This window comes from Amphichorda felina (assembly GCF_050947745.1).
Source record: "Amphichorda felina strain 45539 chromosome Unknown scaffold_4, whole genome shotgun sequence".
NCBI lineage: Eukaryota > Fungi > Ascomycota > Sordariomycetes > Hypocreales > Bionectriaceae > Amphichorda > Amphichorda felina.
In genome coordinates this window covers 770,905-792,074 of record NW_028145046.1, presented here as the reverse complement: position 1 = coordinate 792,074, position 21,170 = coordinate 770,905, and the positions used below count along the sequence as shown (strand labels likewise).

The 21,170-nt window shown below is 57.9% G+C and overlaps 7 protein-coding genes across 7 annotated transcripts; 4 read left to right on the top strand and 3 right to left on the bottom strand.

The window, feature by feature from the left end:
• Positions 1–254: 254 nt before the first annotated feature.
• Positions 255–2,208, top strand: ACO1O0_004011 (acyl-CoA synthetase; the record flags this gene model as incomplete). Its single annotated transcript, XM_083193454.1, has 3 exons — positions 255–609; positions 678–973; positions 1,027–2,208. 3 exons carry the CDS (start codon positions 255–257, stop codon positions 2,206–2,208), a joined length of 1,833 nt encoding a protein of 610 aa, XP_083050402.1.
• Positions 2,209–2,645: 437 nt separating this feature from the next.
• On the bottom strand, positions 2,646–3,528 carry TIF45 (translation initiation factor eIF 4e-like domain-containing protein; the record flags this gene model as incomplete). Its single annotated transcript, XM_083193453.1, has 3 exons — positions 2,646–3,134; positions 3,190–3,261; positions 3,319–3,528. The coding sequence occupies 3 exons, from the start codon at positions 3,526–3,528 to the stop codon at positions 2,646–2,648; spliced, it is 771 nt and encodes a 256-aa protein (XP_083050401.1).
• Positions 3,529–4,818: 1,290 nt separating this feature from the next.
• On the top strand, positions 4,819–6,130 carry ACO1O0_004009 (uncharacterized protein; the record flags this gene model as incomplete). Its single annotated transcript, XM_083193452.1, has 2 exons — positions 4,819–5,284; positions 5,352–6,130. 2 exons carry the CDS (start codon positions 4,819–4,821, stop codon positions 6,128–6,130), a joined length of 1,245 nt encoding a protein of 414 aa, XP_083050400.1.
• Positions 6,131–7,179: 1,049 nt separating this feature from the next.
• On the top strand, positions 7,180–12,213 carry ACO1O0_004008 (uncharacterized protein; the record flags this gene model as incomplete). The annotated part of the gene is made up of 2 exons (XM_083193451.1): positions 7,180–10,670; positions 10,722–12,213. The coding sequence occupies 2 exons, from the start codon at positions 7,180–7,182 to the stop codon at positions 12,211–12,213; spliced, it is 4,983 nt and encodes a 1,660-aa protein (XP_083050399.1).
• Positions 12,214–12,992: 779 nt separating this feature from the next.
• Positions 12,993–15,074, top strand: ACO1O0_004007 (putative lipid phosphatase CDC1; the record flags this gene model as incomplete). The annotated part of the gene is made up of 2 exons (XM_083193450.1): positions 12,993–13,271; positions 13,359–15,074. 2 exons carry the CDS (start codon positions 12,993–12,995, stop codon positions 15,072–15,074), a joined length of 1,995 nt encoding a protein of 664 aa, XP_083050398.1.
• A 565-nt stretch (positions 15,075–15,639) lies between these two features.
• Positions 15,640–15,924, bottom strand: ACO1O0_004006 (uncharacterized protein; the record flags this gene model as incomplete). Its single annotated transcript, XM_083193449.1, has 2 exons — positions 15,640–15,843; positions 15,880–15,924. 2 exons carry the CDS (start codon positions 15,922–15,924, stop codon positions 15,640–15,642), a joined length of 249 nt encoding a protein of 82 aa, XP_083050397.1.
• Positions 15,925–16,544: 620 nt separating this feature from the next.
• ACO1O0_004005 (uncharacterized protein) lies at positions 16,545–18,308 on the bottom strand (the record flags this gene model as incomplete). The annotated part of the gene is made up of 1 exon (XM_083193448.1): positions 16,545–18,308. The coding sequence occupies one exon, from the start codon at positions 18,306–18,308 to the stop codon at positions 16,545–16,547; it is 1,764 nt and encodes a 587-aa protein (XP_083050396.1).
• Between the last annotated feature and the right edge of the window lie 2,862 nt (positions 18,309–21,170).

Genomic DNA, 21,170 nt, shown 5'->3' with positions numbered 1-21,170 from the left:
ATCTTGGATGTTGCCGAGTGCCTGCCGAGAGGTGCAGGAGATCCACCTCGGCGTCCAGATCTTGATCCCTTGAAGTTCCGTCACTGGCGCGAAATCCACCCCAAGCTCAACCACCAACCAGTTCACCACCACCATCCATTACCACCCTCCGACCAAACAAACCAATCCTATCTGCAAATCAGCATCCTCCGCCCACGTGGCTCCCGCGATTCACCCACCTGCACCCTGCAGCCCAACACTGTTTTCTTTCCTTAATGTACTTGCGCTCCCTCCTCTCCCCGTCCCTGCGCCGCCTGGCGACGCCCGCCTCTCACCCATCATCATCATCCTCTCCTGCGCTCCTCCGTGTCGCCTCGGTCCTGAGCAGCCCCAGTGGCCGCCTTAGGACAATGACGACCCTCCCGCGGTTGCCCATTCTTGAGGCTGTCGCTCGCCATGATCCGGCCTCGACCGTCGTCGTCCACGCGCCCTCGGGCCGCAGGTTCACCTACGGCGAGCTACTGGGCGATGTCGGCCGCGCAAGGGACCGTCTGCGTGAGGCCAGGGGTGGTGCCAACATGGATGGGGAGAGGGTTGCGTTCCTAGTCGAGAACAGCTACGACTACGTTGGTGAGTACCTCAGCTACCAGCTTCCATCCGATGGCAGCGAGAAGCGCCTGTGCTGATGCCGTCTCAAGTGACCCTCCTGGCTGTCCTGGCCTCGCGCTCCATCGCCGTCCCCCTGTCGCCGGCGTTCCCAGCGCCAGAGCTGCAGTACATTCTCAACCAGTCTGAGGCGTCACTGCTCGTCTCGTCGGCCAAGTTTGACCTCAAGGCACAGCAGGTCATGGGTCAGGACCTCGAGTCCCGTCCGGCCCATCTGGAGCTGCCCAAGCACATGGGTGGCAGCAAACAGGAAGAGATCACCTGGGACGAGGCCGGTCCGGGCGCTGCGGGCATGATGCTCTACACATCGGGAACAACCAACAGGCCGGTATGTTTGACCTAGCAGCTCATCTTCTTCTACTCCGTGCTGACCCCTCGCAGAAAGGTGTCCTCCTCCCACAGGCCGTCCTCACGGCGCAATGTCGCTCTCTCATCGAGGCCTGGGAGTACACCCCGGCAGACCACCTCCTCCACGTCCTCCCCCTCCACCACATCCACGGCACCGTCAACGCCATCCTAACCCCCCTCCTAGCCGGCTCCTCTATCGAATTCCTCTTCCCCTTCAACGCTGACGCCGTCTGGTCCCGCCTGGCCGCTCCCTTCCTCCCCAACCCCACCTCCACCACCAAGGACAAGATCACCTTCTTCACCGTCGTCCCCACCGTCTACAGCCGCCTCCTCTCCACCTACAAGCTCCTCTCACCTGACGTTCAGGCCGCCGCCTCAACCGCCGTCAGCCCCGAGCACATGCGCCTCAGCATCTCGGGCTCCGCCGCGCTGCCAACGCCCGTCAAAGCCGCCTGGCGCGCCCTCAGCCACGGCAGCGTCCTGCTCGAGCGCTACGGCATGACCGAGGTCGGCATGGCCCTCAGCTGCGGCCTCGACACGTCCGACCGCGTCGACGCCAGCGTCGGCTGGCCCCTGCCCTCGGTCCAGGCCCGCCTCGTCGACGTCGACACCGGCGCCGTCATCGCCCCCGGCGAGGAGGTCGACCCGGCCACAGGTCGCGAGCGTTCCGGCGAGATCCAGCTGCGCGGCCCCACCATCTTCAAGGAGTACTGGCGCAACCCGGCCGCCACGGCCTCCGAGTTCGTCGCCGACCCCGACGGCCAGGGCGCGTGGTTCAAGACGGGCGACGTGGCCGTGCGGCGGCCCGTCCCCGGCGCCGCGCACGCCCAGCCGTGGACCAAGGGCCCGCTGTACTTCATCCAGGGCCGCAAGTCAGCCGACATCATCAAGACGGGCGGCGAGAAGGTCAGCGCGCTCGAGGTCGAGCGGGAGCTGCTGTCCCTGCCCGAGGTTGCCGAGGCGGCGGTGGTGTCGGTGCCCAGTGGGAAATGGGGCCAGAAGGTCGGCTGTGTCATCGTTCTCGACACGGATGTCGTCCAGCGCTGGAGTCCGATGGACATGCGGCGTGCGCTGAGGGGTAGGCTGGCCAGCTACAAGATCCCCCAGGTGATGAAGCTGGTGGACAGCATCCCGCGGAATGCCATGGGTAAGATCAACAAGAAGCAGCTTGTGCAATCCATCTTCAAGGATGAGTACAGCGGAGATGAGATGTAAGATTTGATGGCTGTAACGATGATAGAGGGGCAAGCAAAGGGATCGGCATTGAGTACGTACAGTTGTCATGGGAGCGCCGGTTACATATATAGTACAGTTAGAGCATAGAGTCACCGAATAGATCATGGGCTGGACAAGATTTGGCCCAAATTTAGGCTATATTATGGCCAGTGCTGGCCGTATCTGTTCTTTCCTCGGCCGCAGATGAAATGATTTCCGCAGGAACGCCAAAGTAACAACTCGGAAAGAATGGAGCGGCCCGCGGCGCGCAAAGCTAGCGATACATTCTGCAACAAGTGATGTTGACCGCTTCCCGTAAAGGAGCCATCCCCGACAAGGCCCTCCACGTGGTGACGCCTTACTGACAGACATCAAAGTGGTGTGCCGGCGCCATTGCGTTCCGACATGTGATAGTTTCGTATTCCGAGACCCAACGTTTAAACGACGTGCTTGGCCTTGGCCCTCGTGCTACCGGAGTTGGCGCTGTCGGTGTGGCCAGAAAACTCGACCTGCTCATTAGCGGGCAGTTCCAAGACTTCCTTGAACCGGCGGCCGATGGAGAGGAGAATTCCCTTCCCCTTCTCGGTGCTGCGGCCCTTACCGCCAGCGACGTCACCGTCTCCACGGCCGGGAATGCTCTTTCCTATGGTGCGAGTCCACACACCAATACGGTAAAACGCCTTGCGGACGTTGACAACAACGCCCATGACCTCGCCGTCGTCCTCGTCCTCAAGAGTCTCACCAATAGCAGACATCATGACTTGGAGCCAGAGACGATCGACATCAACGTTGCGCTTGTCCTTGTACTGGTACGACCACTTGCCACCGTGCTTGTTCTGGGGGTCTTCCCACTCGGGCCGGACGCCGGCCTTGAAGAGATGGTAATCGGCCTTCTGGGGGAGTTCGGAGACGGGGGCGACATTGTTCTGGGAAGACGATGTTAGAGGGAGAAAAGAGCATTGTTCGATGAATCACGCTTACATAGACACCCCAGAACTCCTCTACGGAGTCAAAGGTGATGACTTCCTTGAGGAGATCATTCCAGTTGTCACCCTAGATGAAGAAGATTAGCAGATGAAGTCAGGCGCCCAATTGTGCCATCATGCATACCTTGCCACTAGGAGGCTTAGTGAACCACAGCGTCCACTTGTTCTGCAGAGGATGCTTGACATTGAAATTTTCCTTATCGTGAAAGACAGTGACGGGCTTCCCATCCGCCTTGGTCTCTCCACTCTCGTCCTTGCCGTTGGGCGAGATGGGGATCGTAGACAGGTCAACCTGCTGGTCCATATTCGGCGTCTCAGTCGTAGGGGCCGCCATGGTGACTATCGATATGCTTGAGTGGAGAAAGATCGGAGAGAGGAACTGGAGAAGTTTCTTGTATTGTCGCGATGGGCGGTGGAAGGATGGTTGTGAATGGAGGTCTCGAGAGGGGGATCGAGGGAAATGGATTCGGGTGGAAGCGAGGATCGGGTGGGATAAATAGGTCTACTATTTCCCTGTTGTTGGCGGTGGCGCTGAGTATTATTTGCACCAGGCAAAAGGCTAATCGCCGGTTGGTCGTGGCAGGAAGTAATCGGTAGTTAAGGTGGGAGTCGCGACCGATGCAGGTGGGAGAAAGTTGCTGATGATCACAGCAGCGCAAAGGCTGGAGCCGTCGCAGAAAAATTCGGCCCCATCTCCATCCATCATCGCACCTTCCGCTGACCTGGCGCCCGCCACCACTACCACCACCTACTTTGAACCCCACCTGCCCTGAGCGGTCACTGGGCACAGTGGGCAGAACGTCCACCACAGGGTCGAATTGCTGCCTGGATTTCAGGGCATAAACTGCGTGTGCTCAGTGGCTCACCAAGGTTGCAAACCACATCACGGCCACCTCCTGTCGTCTTGACAACCCCTGATATTGACTCCCAGCGTCAAACCTTCATGTCATATTCTACCCAGGCAACCAAACTTTATTGCGGGCCCGATGTGGAATAGAGTCGGCAAACACAAGTCGCTCTGTCGAGTTCCAACTTCCCAAGAACTCCAAGATGTGCCACCAAAGACTCCCTTTACAGCCACTATGCCAGAGGTCTGTGATGTCCATTGGGGCATTGTCAAAGTTGGCAACTCACCGCCCTGCAGAACACACAAAGACCTTTGAGAAAGGCCGTTGAGTTAGCATTGACTCTCTTACCACTCCAGGCCGAGGCTGTATTCCACTCCTAGCTAGAGTCGATGGTATAGTTGACTAAATATAGCGGCTTGAGCGAGTACTCGGGCTGTGCACTGCCTCGAGGGACCTTCTTTGTTCCCGGCGCTCGACCGACCATGGGATCTATTTTGTGCCTTCGGTTGTCGTCCTCACGTACTCACAGGGACATAGCGTCAGTAACAGAGAGCAGGTTCTATGATGGAATTATTATAAGGGCAGCAATCCCCTTCATTCTAAACTATTGGATAGAAGAGATATATCTTGCTCAAACAAACATCCATTGCAACTGTCTCATCGCCTAAATCGTTTATAACCCAGCTTGCGCTTTCAAGTCACATTAGCAGAGCCTACAACACTGGTAGATACCGGTTACCCAGTTCTCCCTGCAAGAGATCAGAGATCACTCAACTATGTTTTCTAGCGGTTCCGGCGGAGCAAATCGGCCATGGGCGCCCAAAACAGTCCGGGATTTCGAAAGCATCACGCTACGGTTAGACTCTTATGATTTCACAGAACGCTTCGGTGCATCTGCGGAGGCGTTGCTGGACGAGTGCTACTACAGCCTATACTCCAGAATATCTAAGGTTGCCCGCCAGATCTTTGCTGGCAACGGAAACCTGACTGCGAAGCAATCTCCTTGGGTACATCAATATCCAAATGAATTCTACGAACATGTCAAGGCGATTGCCCGATCGGACCCCAACACCAAACATTGGGAGGGTCTTTTGCGAAACGGAGAGGAGCGGATTGTGCTAATCACGGGTATTATCATGCGGGTCCTCGACTCCCAGGTCTTCTCGAGTCTCTTGTTCGGCGCGAATGACATGCATAAACGGGTTCTTGGTTGTTACGACATTGACCTTCTCGACTGCGATGGTAAGCCAGGCAGCTCCTCCATTTCCCGTGTACCCCCTCCCGAGACGCAATTACTTACAGTTGGCAGGTTTTGAGCGCAGCCAACTTCTCGCTCGACTGAACGAAGCCTACCTTCGCGAGGCTAGTGAGGCTGGCGGTATTCCACCCTTATTATCGACGGAGATGCTGAGAGTGGTATCTCAACTTGGCGGCTTGCTTCTTCCGCTGTACAATGTGGTCGGGGCAGAATCTCCCAACGTGATGCCGTCATTGGAGGAGTTGTGCCAGGGACTGGGCTACATTGTGTCGTATGCTGCTTGGCTAGCAGTCATGAATCGGCTTGTACCGGGCGTCACCACGCTAACATGGATTGCCCCTGGGGACGACTATGAACTCGAGCAGTTCAACTTCATGCACAGTGTGTTCGACGACTCCAAGGCCAAATCGAAGAAATACGACAAGCGCTATTTTGGCGGCACGCCGCCGCGCAGGACGGCCAGGACCAAGATCAGCGTTTTCCCTGGTATCCGCTATTACCCTCCACCGAGCTCAGGAACTGGAGGCCCCGGATGGTATCGGGGGTTCAAGGTCAGGAGGCCCCATGCCGCGTACTATTTTGGTCTCTCGGACTCGAGGGAAGATGCGAAAACGCTGCTACCACTACCTGACTACATTCGCCGTGTGCGCAAGCCGCGAGGTATTCCTCACGGGGCGCTGGTGTTGCTTAGTGCGATTATCATCGTTCTATGCTTCCGTTATATGTTTGTGTATTTATTCGGATACGCTAACTACGTCATGCTGCTCAAGAAAAGCATAGGTCTAGTCTTAGGTGGTGCTCATGTGGATTTTGGGAGCTCAGATACCTGAATGCCTTACGGATACCTAGGTTAAAAGTCCCGGCGCTCAACCCGGGACCTGTGGGAATATTATCACCAAAGAGGTGGAAAGGTTGGTTGGCAGCGAATTGGTCAGATCTGAAACGGGATTAGGGGCGTTGGGAGTGAAGGAATGTGCATTCTGTCGTCCACGTGTATCTCATGCTGTTAGAACTTATATGTAGTATATATTAGATCTGGAGTTGGAGCCCGAGGCGGGACTCCGCAACATGAAGTCACAACACCACACCTGAACAGCAAACTTTATCTGGACATGGCGGCCGTTTTGCGCGTGGCACTATTCTCTCCGAGTCAAATCAAGAGCAGCATCGTCTCCATTTTTTTCCCGACCTCACTGCTAACGAAGCAGCTTGAACACGAATGCACTGTTGGGCGGCGGTGCCTTGCATGGCTGTCGCAGAGTCGCAAACCAGCCACCCGCATTTGCCAGACGGAGGGATCCTTGCTGCCTTTCTGCTCCGTGGACCGACCGCCACTTTCAGCCCCAACCCGAAAGCAGGCAAAGCCGGCTTTTTGGGGTGGCATTGGGCATCGTCATCAAGCAGCGAGATGGCTCTTCGTTGGCCCGGCGGTGACGGGCCAGCGTGGTTGAGGTCTTGGGCAGCGCAGGATCTGGCAAACCAGATAAGATGATGGCGACGACCTCGAATTTTGTTCGTCTGTTTCTTCTTCACCTCTTGCTTCCTCGCCGTGGCTGTCCAAGGGCTTGTTGCTCAGGCTCCGTCGTCCTGCAGCAGCTCCGTCGCATGTGTCTGCACAGCATTGGCTGACATGGCCGCCTGCATCAGTTCAGACCTTGAATCCCGGGTACCTACGAATAGCACAGGCTCCAGGAGGCTGGAGCTCTTTCAGAGCTGGAAGCTGGGATACTCGTACTTCTTTTATCCATACCTCAGACCGCAACTCAGATCCAACCTCCAGCCGTTAGCCGTAATAGCTCGCCCTCCCACGTCGAGACCCAATCACGGCCTAACTCTAACTAACCTGACCACCGTTACCGCCTGCCGCCCTGCCGCTACCATGGCCACGCCCTACTGGGGCCAGCTGCCTGGCCCAAAGATCGTCAAGAACCGACGCATGTCTGACGATGACGCCAAGAGCCCATTGGACGCACAATTGGGAGCTCCCAACCTCGCCCATAGCCCTGAGCTGAACCGAGTCTCGGTCCAGACAGCCCAGACGGCCATCACCGGAACTACATTCAGTCCTCTTGTCTCCCCTGCCAATTCCACCTTCACTCCTCAAGGCCTAGCTCCCAGACCGCCTTCTTACCAGCGACCCCGAGCCGCCGCCCCCGAGTCCGAGCCTGGCCCTTCCACCCGAATCTCTGGACGACGCCAGAGTCGCAAGGCCGCCGAGCCCGAGAACGATTATCCCACCTCGCCAAATCTTCCAATTGCCCCAGAATCAACTCGGGGCCCGCCCGTGCGCTACCGTCACCCTTACGGCAACGGGGACCTGCCATACACCCACACAGAGCCCGGCCCAGAGAAACCGCCACGACCGACCGGCGCCCCAGACCACCACCACGGCAAAGAGATGGAATATGTCGAGCAGTACACAGCCCACCGCGGGGGCCCATTCCGGGGCTACGGTGATGCTGGCACCTCCGGTCCCTCGGCGGCCATGGACCCGTCGAGGAGAGCTTCCGTGGGGATGTCGGAGCGTCGCAGAAAGTCTGCCGCCATGGCCAAATCCCCCCTCCAGAGGCTTGAGCTGACGCTCGATAGCATGACCAAGGAGGAGAAGCGCGCCCGCGTGGAGGCCGCTGAGCGTCGAGCGAGGGAGAGGGCAGCGCAAAGAGCCGACCAGGTCCCCTTCGCCCAGCAAGCGCCCTTCGTCCAGCAAGTCGCCATCGCCCAGCAAGCTCCCGTTTCTCAGCAAGCCCCAGTCGCCCAGCAAGCTCCCGCCGCCCACAAAATCCCCGTCGCCCAGGTGCCGGCATACCACCCTGGCCCCTCCCGCAATCGACGAGCTTCAGTTTCCCTCGCCGACCCAAGACCGGTGCTGGCACCTCCGGCTGCCCTCATCTCCAGAGAGCCCCCCATGCCCAGGACGATGCCGGTCACACCAGATCTACCTCGCGAGTATGTCCCCGTGTCCAGGGCAATGCCAGTCACACCAGACCTGCCTCGGGAATATGTCCCCGTGCGCCGACACACTCAGGTCGATCATCGAACATACCAGGCGCCAGCTCCACGGGCACGAGAGCCAGTGCACATGGCGCCACAGCCTGACCCAGCTGCCGACCTACCAAGGCGCAACTTGAGCTTCCGCGAGCGTACCACGCGCGAAGAAATGAATATTCCAGATAACGACGAGGGAGTTAGAGATGAGAGAGGTCAAGAACCACGGGAAACAGCCCCTAACGGAAGTGGCGCATTCTCTCTCATACGGTCTGTGAGCAACAAGCTCAAGAAGATCCCGCCTACCGCATCATCATCACATGAACCGGTGAGGGAGGCAGAAAGTACCCCCCCCGTGCCGAGGAGAGATTCCCTGGCAATGGAAGGGCCCCCGCACGAGGCTCTTCCTCAGTGGGTTCGAGATAAAGAGCTTCTAGTTGAACCGAATACAAGGCGACCATCAGCTGTCGCCAATGCCCGTGGTGTACCCGAACATGAGATTCACGGCATCCAGAGAAGGGCAACGGAGCCAATGAACGGAAAACAGTACCACCTGGATGGGTATTATGCCCCTCCCGCCCAGCAACCTAGGACATTCAAACAAGAGACGAACATACAACAGCCCATAGCACCACAGAATGGAGCCGCACAGCAGAGAAGACTGGAAAGACAGGACAGCAATGAGTCGTCAGAGGGCTCACATCATCATCACATATCAGATATGCTCTACAGGGGTAAGGAAGGAATGACGCCAGGCGATGGCCTGTATAACCCGCCTCAATGGCTGGACGAGTGGAAGAAGGCCTCTACAGGAGTCCTAACGGGCTCGCTCCTAAGTATGAGCAAGGAGCGGCTATCGAGCACCGATCAGGTCAACCAGGCCTGGTGGGAAGGGGGGACGCGGAGAAGCTCGTACTCGAGCAGGCCTGCAAGGTCTGAGACATTAGATGGAGAGTACGCCGACCTTCATGGGCCAACCCGATTCAAGCCACAGCTCTACCTGGAATGCGGACCTCTCCTGAGATACTGCGGCATGCGCCATGTGAGGGTGCCAAAGAGGTACCGAGGTGCGGACGCAGAGATGGAGCTGTGGAGAGGGAGCATCATGATTGTGACCAGAGACGTGGATTCGACTTATGAAATCCCCCCGATGCTCCGCCTGTTTGTGCAGGATCTCGAGCTCTTGCCTGCTCCACCGCACCAAGTCAACGGCGAACTATCTCCAGAATACGTCGACCCTATTGCCGGACACCCGAAACTCGGGCGCAGGGGTGAAACACTCTTCGTGCGACCAGTAGAGCATCTCGAAGAAGGAAAAGACTTGTCCCGGGACAAAACCGACAATGGACTCTTCGAGGCCAGAAGGAGCACGCCAGATGTCCCGCCAGCGGATGGCTCCCCCGACTATCCTGGAACATTCGCCAGCCGTATGAAGCGGGCTGAGGTCGACGGGGAAAAGCTGCAGAAGTACAGGGACGTCACGGGCTTCCGACTTCACGCCGAGCATGGCCGCACATTCTGGAGGTTCAACATTGAGATTGAGCTGCGAGACAGGCAACAGCGCATTGCCTATCGCATCAACCGGGGGCCATGCAATGCTTTCTGGGTGCCCGCTCGCGGGACACCCATGAACGTCATGTTCCATAGCTGCAACGGCTTCAGCATCGGTGCAAAGACCGATGTGCTGAGCGGACCGGACCCCATGTGGCGCGATGTCCTGAACAATCACCAGACATCCCCATTCCACGTCATGATCGGCGGCGGTGACCAGATCTACAACGACGACGTGGCCGATGAATGCAACTTGTTCATCGACTGGCTTGAGACCAATAACCCACTCCACAAGCGCAATGCCCCCTTTACGCCCGAGTTCCAAGCTCAGGTGGAGGATTTCTACTTCAAGCGGTACTGCACTTGGTTCTCTCAGGGACTCTTTGGCCTGGCAAACTCGCAAATCCCCATGGTCAACATGTGGTCGGACCGCGAGAGCTTCAACGGCTTTGGCTCGTATCCGCACAGGGACATGGACTCCCCTGTTCTGTCGGGAGTGGGCTCCGTGGCGTTCAAGTACTACATGCTCTTCCAGCATCAGAGCATCATGCCAGAGACGGAGGACACGGAGCCAAGCTGGGTCATTGGAGCCGAGCCCGGTCCGTACGTCAATGAGCAGTCGCGGAGCGTGTATGTGTCTCTTGGGTCGAAGCTTGCGCTACTTGCCGCCGACTGTCGCACGGAGCGGACGGAGGATAATGTGATCGACGACAAGACATGGGAGAGGATCATGAACAGGCTGTATGCCGAGGTGAAACGTGGACAGGTTGAGCACTTGCTTGTGGTTCTCCCGGTGCCGATCGCGTATCCAAGACTGGCCTGGCTTGAGAATCTGTGAGTTGTGATCCATTTGATATTCAAAGGGGAGATGCTAACGTGAGATAGATTGACTTCGAGGGCGATGAATCCCATCAAGGCTCTTGGCAAGAGAGGCCTGCTAGGCAAAGCCCTTCATAATATCGACGGCGGATCCGAAGTCATGGACGACCTGAAGGATCACTGGACTGCCAAGAATCACAAGACTGAGAGGACCATTGTCATTGAAGACCTTCAGGACCTGGCTATTGACAAGTCTCTGCGGGTCACGATCCTGAGTGGCGACGTGAACATGGCCGCCGTTGGCCAGTTCTACTCGAACCCCAAGCTCGGGCTCGCCAAGCACAAAGACCCTCGCTACATACCCAACATCATCTCGTCGGCCATTGCCAACGCACCGCCGCCCGATATCATGGCGGATGCTCTCAACAAGCGACACAAGGTCCACCACTTCGACGACCAGACGGACGAGAGCATGATCCCCATGTTCCAGCACGGGGTCGACGGCAAGCCGAGGAACAACAAGCGCCTTCTGCCGCACCGCAACTGGTGCTCCATCCGCCAGTGGGTGCCAGGCAGCACGCCGCCTCCCACGCCGCCCCTCCAAGCCCAGGACAGGAGCATGAGCGTGAGCCCGCCGACCAACGGCAACGGAAGCGGTCTCCTGCGCAGGTTCTCGCTAAGCGGCTCCTCGCACCGGCCAGACATGTCCAGGGAGTCGGTGCGCGGCTCCCGTCCACCCGTGGCTGGGGGTGGAAGCGGCCTCTTCCGCAGTCTCTCCCGAGGTCTCTCCCGTCGCAAATCGACCGAGGGCGAGCGGCCGGCCAAGTTGACACGCACTCTGTCGTTGGGTGGCGGCGGCGGCGGCAGCGGTGGCGTTGGCGGTGGCGGATCCGAGAAGCGAGGTTTCTTCATCTTTGGCCGCCGCAACAGCAAAGGCAGGCCGGATGACGGCGGTATAAACGGGCAATGGGGAACCGAAAGCGAGGACGAGTACGACGCCTACCCCCAGCCCAGGGAACCAGGTGGGCCTCACGCAGTTGGCCTCAGGGGAGGCGCGGCGCAGGATGAGTACTCTGACGGAGACGACATGCACTTTACTGCGGCACCGCCTCGGAGAGCGCAGACGCTGGGCTCGCAGACACTGGGGTCCCAGTCATGGCGCGGGGACGACGACATTCCGCCGCAGGCCCTGAAGCCATTCCACCGAACGCCTACGGGCCTGAGCACGAAGCAGATGCGCAAGGCAGAGGAGCACGAGATCGACCTGGAGGGCGGGCTGGACATCTGCCTCAACGTCGAGGTCAACCCGAAGGACCCCGCGGGCATCACCGTGCCGTACCGGCTGCTCGTGCCGAGGCTGTTCTACGAGTACACGCCCGAGGTGGACAAGCTCCCCCTGCCGCAGCCCAGCGGGTTCAAGAGGCTCCTGAGCTTCCGGAAGAAGGAGAAGACGCCGCCACCGATGGCGGGGTTGGAGGAGGACGAGGAAGAGGAGGACGAGGATAGGGACGAGAGGGAGCAACAGTACCACCAGCATAAGCAGCAGGTTTACGGCTAGCGTTAGCGTTTTTTTTTCTTCTTTGAGATACGAATTATGTCTTTGGAGATTGGATATTTGACGCCGGCCTGTTCACGTGGCGGATTTTGTATACGATGAGGGATGCTTCTGTGGAAGTTTGATATGATATTATTTGCCCACGAAATATGAATGAGTATATGTCCTACCTTCTATATCTGTATGTCTGGCAAATTAATTCCCGCATATTAAAAAAAAATATGGCGCTTATGTGTGCGTAGGAGGCAGTGCCCCAACCGAGCGATATGAATGTCGTGAAACTCTATCGAGGTTGAAAATAACACACCTAGTGTAATAGACAGCGGGCTAAACGAGGGGTTGGGGATGCCTTTGCGGAGAGGCGCGGACAAAATCCATGTGGAGGAATTTTAGCGGCTCATCGCTACCTTGGTGCAGGGGTCGAGGGTCTAGGCTCGCCTTTAGACGCTCAGAGGCAAACTGGAGGCAACTGAGGCGCCAACTGCGAGAGTGTCCCCTTTCCCACCTAACAACATACGACATCTGTTGGGTTGACATCAGCCAACGCGAGCCATACTTTTGCGCCCTTGGGAGCGACTCCTTCTGAATTTGTTTGATTTCTCTGCCTTTTAAAGCGACGGGGGTTTGCTGTCCTTGTGACGCAGCCTCCATTCCTCTGCTGTTCTTTTGTCTCTACGGATACCTCGCCTCCTCATCCCACCACCATCGACACACCATCCACCGTGCCGAACGCGACTCCAAACGACTCCCCAGGAAACGAGGAAACGGGGAATGGCGACAACATGGCTCGCCGCGACCTCAGCCCCGCCCAGGAGCTCGCCTTAGGGATTAAGAGCCTGCTACGCAAGTTATGGATCTACGCACAGGGACCGGGCCGCCAGAGGGCCTTGCACCTCGCCCAGCGCGTGGTACACCGCATCAGCATCAACCTCCAGCCTCGGCGTCTGCTGAGCGTACCGCACCTGGTCGTCGCCTTCTGGATTGTCATACTGCTCTGGGGAGAGCGCTGGGTGTTTGACAGCAAGGTTGACAAGTGCGACTGGGACCATTGGGAAGACTGGGTATGATTCTCTCCTCTGCTTAGCCCCCTCCCCCCAACCTGCATTGCTGCTCCTCAGCCTGCTGACTGACTTTGCGTGAACCTCCAGCCCAAGGACGCGAACCCCCATCACCTCATCTTCGTCGCCGACCCCCAGATCATCGACCCGCACAGCTACCCCGGCCGGCCCTGGCCGCTCTCGTCCCTGACCACGCTCGTCACGGACAACTACCTGCTCCGGGGCTACCGGGCGCTTCAGACACACCTGTCCCCCGACAGCGTCTTCTTCCTGGGCGACCTGTTTGACGGCGGGCGCGAGTGGAAGACGCAGCGCGGCAAGTTTGTCGACCCGCACTACGGCCGGCAACGGTCGGGCGACGAGGCCCGGTGGGTGGACACGTGGCACCGCAAGTACGGCGAGGACTACTGGCTGCACGAGTACAAGCGCTTTGGCGACATCTTCTTCAAGCACTTCAACGACGGCGGCGACACCCCGGGCAAGTGGCAGCGCGGCAGGAAGCTCGTCGCCAGCCTCCCGGGCAACCATGACCTAGGATTTGGCGCGCAGGTCCAGGTCCCCGTGCGGGACCGCTTCGAGGCCTTCTTCGGGGACGTGAACCGGGTGGATGTTGTTGGGAACCACACGATTGTCTCGGTCGACACGGTGTCACTGAGTGCCGACTCTTCCGAGTACAAGGATATACACGACCTGAGGCCGATATACGGGCCGGTGAACAGATTCCTAGACGGGGTCGGGGCTGCGAAGCGCAAGGCAGTGCAGGAGGAGCTGAGCGCCTGGCACGAATTGGACAGAAAGCTGCAGTACGATCACCGCGTGGAAGAGCTGGACAAGGCGGACCTGAAGCGTTTCCCCCACGGCGACCCCGGTGTCGGGGCAGCCGAGTTTCCTACGATCCTGCTCACCCACGTCCCCCTCTACCGCGATCCGGGGACGCCATGCGGGCCTCAGCGGGAGCACTGGCCTCCTGCGCAGCCGCCCACGGGGCAGACGGGTCCAGTCAATCCCGACTACCGCAATGCCATCAGCATCTCGGCGGGGTACCAGTACCAGAACGTTCTCAGCTCTGAGGACTCGGCCAAGTTGATCGACAAGGTCGGGAACGTGGTGCACGTCTTCTCGGGCGACGACCACGACTACTGCGAGATTGTGCACGCAGAAGCCAGGGGCGGCGTGCGCGAGATCACGGTCAAGAGCCTGAGCATGGCCATGGGGGTGCCGACGCCGGGCTTCGTCATGGTGAGCCTGTACAACCCCGTGGACGACAAGGGCAACCGGATCCCCGATGCGCCCGCGCAGACGCTGCAGACGCACCTGTGCCTCCTGCCGAACCAGTTCCACACGTACATGAAGTACGTCGGCTTCATCGTCGTCTCGCTCGTCTTCCTTGCCGTGCGCGCCATGCTGGTGCCGGTGCTGAACCTGACGCCCTTTGCCCTCGATCCCTCGGATGCGTTCCCCGCAAACGGCAGTCTGCTCCCCGTGTCGGCCAAGGACAAGGACAAGCTCGACCCGCCAGATGTGCGCTCCGGGACGCCCGGCAACCTCTCATCATCATCCTCGGCATGGGGATCCCGAGCGCCGGGATCCAACGGGCGGTGGCAGTCGAGCAAGCGTGGGGCGAGGCAGCGGCCAGGCGGCGGCGGTCCGCGGATCCACCTGGACGAGGACTTTTACGACACGCGCAGGGGCCGGACGGACGGACGGCGGCTGCTGGGCGTGGTGGGGAGGGAGATGTGGACGACCACGTGGAGGGTGGCGTGGATGTCGGTGCTGTTCTGGGTGCACCTGTCGAGAGAGAGGTGAGGCTGCCTGGTTCTACGGGATATTTTGTTTTGTCTACGCGGGAGAAAACTTGTATGGGATACACAACTGGCATTATGGTTTTTACATATCTTTGGGAGCGACGGGAGTGCTTGTGACGGTCTTGTCTATTGTATGTTTTATTGACCCGGGCATAGGCCTGCATATATAGATGCTTAATACTGCTCATGAAAATGAAGATCCCAAAGATGGGTAGCTGGTGATGCTTTTGTGATAGCTGGCTATATGCATGGGCGGCCAAAAAGACCGGGTATTCGTCCGCGGGCGCTGAGGGACGCATCCGATAGAGACTCCCACGATGGATCTTTGCCTAAAGAAATATCCAAGGGCTCCCTGGGTCTGTCCAAGGGGCAGTCATCGCTAGGCTGCGGCCGTTAATGTGCAAGGCAAGTGCGTGCCGCCCATGTCCTTCTCCATGGATAACACCACAATCGAGAAACGCCAGATGCCAAAACTCCCCCAGCCTGAAGTATCCAAGCCAAACCCAAACCCGTATGAACAAAAGCCAGAATGACACTTCGGTAGGTACCTCTCTCGACTTCTGACATCACCCCCGCGTCTGCTGCGGCTGCGTCTGCTGCCCCCCGCCCTGCGTCCTCCTCACGCCAACGCCAACACCGGAACCAACACCAGCACCAACGCCAATCCTCTCGTCGCGCGCCCTCCTGCGCTGCGCCTCCGGGTCCTCTGGGGGGCTGCTGCTCCCGTGCTGCATCTGCGCTGCTGCGTGCGCGGCAGCCGCCATCTGCGCCTGTTCCCGCGTGCGCCGGTCCTCGTAGGCGCTTACGTCCTCGGACGTGATCTGGAGGGTTGTCGCTGGACGGCGGAGCATTGTTGCGTATGCGGTGCGTGTGTGTGTGTGTGGGTGCTTATTTTTAGATTTTTCTCGTGTTTTGTTTCTTTGTGCAACCTGGGTTGAGCGGGTTGATTGTCTATTCGAGGGCAGAACAGTCAAAAATCTGCAAGTGTTTGATGGCTGAGACTGGAGATCTGAATACCCGTTTTCAGCGAGTTGTGGGCGACTTTTAGGAGGATTGGATGTTGATGTGGTGGTGTTGGTTGATGGATGAGTGAGTGTTTCTGGAGACGGGTTCCATGGAGCTCTGCCGTGGGAGAATCAACCACTTATAACTCAGATTCTCTGCCTTGTTGTCGTAACCTGCCACCACGTCTCACACTTGGCCAAAGGATGACTTTAGATGTATATAATTTCTTTAATTCGTCTCACACGTAACTCAATTTGCTATAAATATATAGCATAATATTGCTCACATCGGAGCTAGCGATCGCCGTAAGCAGCCAAGTGCGCGCCAGGTATCATAAACACAATAGATCGTCCATAAGAATAAAGGCCACCAGGCCTGTCTAGCCCGCGCCCCAACGCCATACTTCGAAAAAAAAAAAGAGATAACAAAGTGAGAGGAAATTTTTCGATAGGTCGCGTGTCCGTTATCAATGTGCTCCGTAGTATCCGGGACCCAAGGCGTACTGTGCCTCCCACTGGAGGAAGTCCCCAAGGTCTCCCTGTAGGTTGTATCCCATGTCCATGGGTGCCTCGTCTTCGTCAAATGCCGGGATTTTGTCGTCGTACTCATCAACAATCTTCTCCTCCATATACTTCCAGTTCGCCCCATACGCCAGGTTGCGGGTGTGGTCAACAGCAGGGAGGGGCAGGTCGTTCTCCGACGGTGACGATGAGATGGTGCTCTGCGAGGAGCTGCGTGGGGATGATGGCCAGTCCTCAGGGACTAGGTGGCCATGCGTGTCAAATCCAAAGTCGCCGAACCATTTAGCGACGTCTTCGGCTATCTTGCTGTCGCCCTCATCGTCCACGTCATCTAGGAACTCGCCGGCGCCAAGAATGGCCATCTGGAAGGCCGTCCAGTCCAGTGTCTCGTCCATGGTGATTGCTCCCTTGCCAAACTCCGACTTAGCAAAGGCGATGCGCCCATGTCGGAAGAAGGGCGTCGTCAGCGAGTAAGGCGTGCTCTTGAGGTAGAAGTACTCGTCGTCCTCCTCCGGTAATAGCAATTTACTGACATGGCGACGCTTCGCAGTCTCGTTGTTGGGTAGCTCCGGGAGGTCCTTGGTAGGAGGACCGTAGCGTAGAGGGTTCTTTGGGGGCAGGGTAGGCTCAAAGGTGGTCTCCAGAGGGGATGGCTCACCCAGGAGGTCAAATGTCATCAGCCCGTCATCATCTCCATTTTGGGTCTTGATTTGCGGAACAGCTTTCCTTCTGAGTCTACCTGAGCTCTTCTTGGGAGGTGTCGGTGGCTGGTCCTTGTCGCCGTTCTCCGAAGCCGAGGAGGACACTGATGACTCGGATACGCTGCTGACAGTCTCCGTGGATACGCTCCCTTGTGAAGGCTGGCTCTTGTGAGAAGACATGTGGCTTTGAGATGGCTGGGTACCCTTTCCTGGTGCTCCCCGCTTTGACGAACTCCGGCTCGTCTCCGACTCGTTAGAGGCGCGCGGAGGCTTTGGTACACTTTTCTTCCGTTTAGCCTCCTCCCTTTCCTGCTTCAGCTTCGCCAGCTGCTCCGATGTAAGCAACTCGTCGACCTGGTTGCGCTTGAAGACATTTCCTGTCAATATATCCGTCACATTATCCGGCAAGGCCCATCTCGATGGCTTGTGAGACCAGCGGGAGGTAGATGATGATTGCTTGTGGCGTCGGTAGAAGTTGGTGGTGGATTTGAGGGGAGGTGTCTGGTTATGTGAGTTGGCCTTTGCGCTGCCATTACAGGGAGCCGGCGACATTGGAGACTGTGTTGCTAGTGGCGACTTCTTTCGCTGTTCCGGGATGCCTTGCGGCGACGATGCTCTCCTGGTGTTTATGGGCGGTGGTACGGATCTGGACTTCCTCCGCTCTATCCTAAGCATGTCGCCCTTTACTCGTGACGACCGCCTCGGCGGAATGTCCAGCGGTGCCTCTGCCTTTGGCCCCACGTTCTCCATGTCCGCGTTCTTGTTATCGGGTTTCGCTACGAGGAGCGGGCTGGGTCTTAGTGAGGTTAGGTCCGGGTTGGACCGGGACATGTCTTGGGAAAAGCGCGGCAGGTCGAGGCTGTTTGATACACCCATGATGCCATTACCGACGCCCTCAAATGCCAGGTCTGTCTCCTCGATGAGCTGGCGCACGCCTTCAGACCAGTCCGTCTCCAAGCTCTGACGGCTCAGAGTTAGGACCGACCGGCTTGCAAGCGACGGCTCCATGGTGGCTCGGTCCGCACAGGAGTCATCCAGATAGTCAGCTAATGGTGAGCGATAGCTGAATTGGGATGATTGGATGGAGCTGGTGAAGGACAGTGAGCGAGGCCGTTGTTGATCCTGAGTGATGTTCGAATCAGGACTGCTCGGGAAGGAAAGAATGCCAGAGGGTAGGGTAGGGTCATGAAGGATGGGAGTGGAGGGCACGTCATTTAGTGTCCTCCCTTCCGAATTCAACCTCAAGGGGTGGACGCCCGCGCCGCGCAGGGGCTCCTGCGAGGTCTGCTGGGCTTGGTGTTGGTGTTGGTGTTGGTGGGTGGTGGGTAGTGGCGAAGCGGAGTCGCTGCAACTCCGGGCGTGGCCGACGCTGTACGTCGATCCTTTCCGGGGCGCTAGCCACGTTGTAATACTACCACGCTTCGTGAAGGAGGTGCGCTGACTTGACTGGTCATCATCGTAGTAGGATGAGGTGTCATCGTCTTCGGTGGCAGCGTCGTCCTGGTATAGATGAGTATGGATGAGCTTCCGGAGGTTGAATGTGGATGCGGTAGCCATTGTGCGCTTCTGTGATTGCCGATGTTGGTACCGTGATCTCGTTAAATGATCTCTTCTTTGAGAGCAGCTTTGAAGACACGAAGGACAAAGGAGAAGACGCTGGCGGCTATGGAACGGTATATACCAGTTGGTTGGATATTGAGCAACCTCGCCGGATGCGGTGTAGAGGCGGATGTTGGTTGGCGAGCCTAGGGTCTACCCTCGGCCGCAGGGAGCGAGACAAGAGAATGTTTGCTGCAGTTGCTTGATTCTAGAGAGGATGAGGCTGTCCCGGTTGGCCATGAGCGCATGCTCTGTAGGGGAAGCGGGCGAGTAACTTTGCAAGCAAGCAACAAGCAAGACGAATCCGGAAGACAGCCTAGATCAGTAGGCAGTCGTAGATCAAATTTCGCGGATTTGAAGAGATGCAGAACGTTGCAACAGTGCTGAACGAGGCGAGACGAGAGAGCTGGTAGTATGTATGGTGGAGGATGGGGCGCAATGGGGACAAGGAGAAATAGGAATGTTACGCAAGGCCAGATGTCCGGTCGAGAAGAACAGGATCGTAATAGGGCCAACAGAGATGGGAATAGAATAGCAATGGCGCCGAAGTGGCACGGAGCAGCAAGGCTACGTAAGGAAGGGTCGTCAGTCCTAGGCAGTCCTGGTCATCCCAGTCATCCAAGCCATGAGCGTCCATCGTAGCCGGGGCTGGGCTCCTAGATAGACAATGGGGTCTCGAGCACGCTCAATCAGCCCAATCGACCCAATCAGCCCTTGGCCGTGGGAATCGTGGTTGCATGTCTCGCATCTTCGCAGGCTGTCAGCCAGGCCAACCAGCCAGGACCCTTGCTCGTACATGTACAGTGCCGCACTGCCACTGTACGTATCGGCAGATCCAACTCGAACCCACTGGGGTCGGCAGGTTGGCTGGGTTGGCTAGGCTCCCAACTGCCATATCCGTCGTCAACCCATCTGCGTAGTTGTTGCTCAATTGAGCAGCTGTAAGCCTAATAGTCCCGCCAGCCCGGCCAACTTGCACGGGGGCCACGCTGAGTGGTGGCGGTACTCGTAGACGAAGACATGAGATGATGAAGCTGACGGTCAGCGACAGAGACTTCCCAGACATCCAACGGCCCTCGACTCGTATGACCCGATGACGTTTAGTTGGTCGAGCCGTGGCGAAAGGTCAGCAGCGCTTACCAGGGTCTGGACCCCAATCATGCGCGATGGGCGATTGGCGATAATTAGGCGAAAGGCGAGCCTTCAGTGAGGCACAGCGGGAGAGATCCTTCGGCGGCGGCGAACTGCCGATTGCGTACGTACAATTGTGGTGGAAGACGCTGGACGGCCCACTGGGAGTGGGCTCGTGGTGGACGTAATCGTACTGGCCAGGTCGTACTGTGGTAATACTACTGGGCAGGCAGTGGGCAGCCACAGGGTCCAACGGAAGGAAGCACTTGGGTGACCTGCCGAATCCTTCGCTCGACTCTACCCCGTTACTGACGTTACATGGTCCCACGTGATTGGCCGTGGCCACCATAAGCCGGTCACATTCTTGGCGATCGACCTGCTCTGACGCCAGTCCTCACAAAAGCCAAGCGACACTGTGCCGTCCGTCCTCGCCCCAACGCCGAAGGGATGCAGCCGCCTAGGCGCAGGCAACTGCGATTCCTGATCAGTTGCCAAGGATGCCATGCCGGAACCCTTCAGTTCGTCTGCCAACCTAGACCTTGGTCAATTCGTCATGATTCATCCGGGGCATCATGGGATGTGGCTTCAACCATTTGTCTCATATCCCCGCAACCCTCGTGGACCGGTGGCCGAATCTCTCATCTGCCAACGCACCAGTCAGACAATTGCCCTTCCGAACTCAGCTCTACCGCCCTTCCGCCTTGTAGGCATTCAACAGCTTGACCTCGTACGAAGATATGCAAGCCATGCAAGCCACACTTGACAGCCAAGTTCGAGGGTGCCCCAGAATATTCCACAACGGGGATCGGTTGCGGTCTTCGTACTCCGTAAGCACGGGAACAAACCCCCTCGCATATGCGGGACAAGGGCGATTTTATAATTAGGACCCTGAAAATAGCACCCAGAAGCAAAACCGCAAGACTGCAAAAAAGAGGCCTAGACGCAGTCCTCTAGACAAACTGTAAATGGGCATTCGCACTATTGCCCATTGCGATCCCAAAATACATGGCCAGAGCAGATCGCCTGACTGCTGCGCAAAATGCGACACCAAACTCTCAACCCGCATCGATCGGCGTGAGCTGAGGCGCCCACGCTCGCCCCAACCGCCTTACCTGAAGGACCCATGGTCGGGTCCATGGA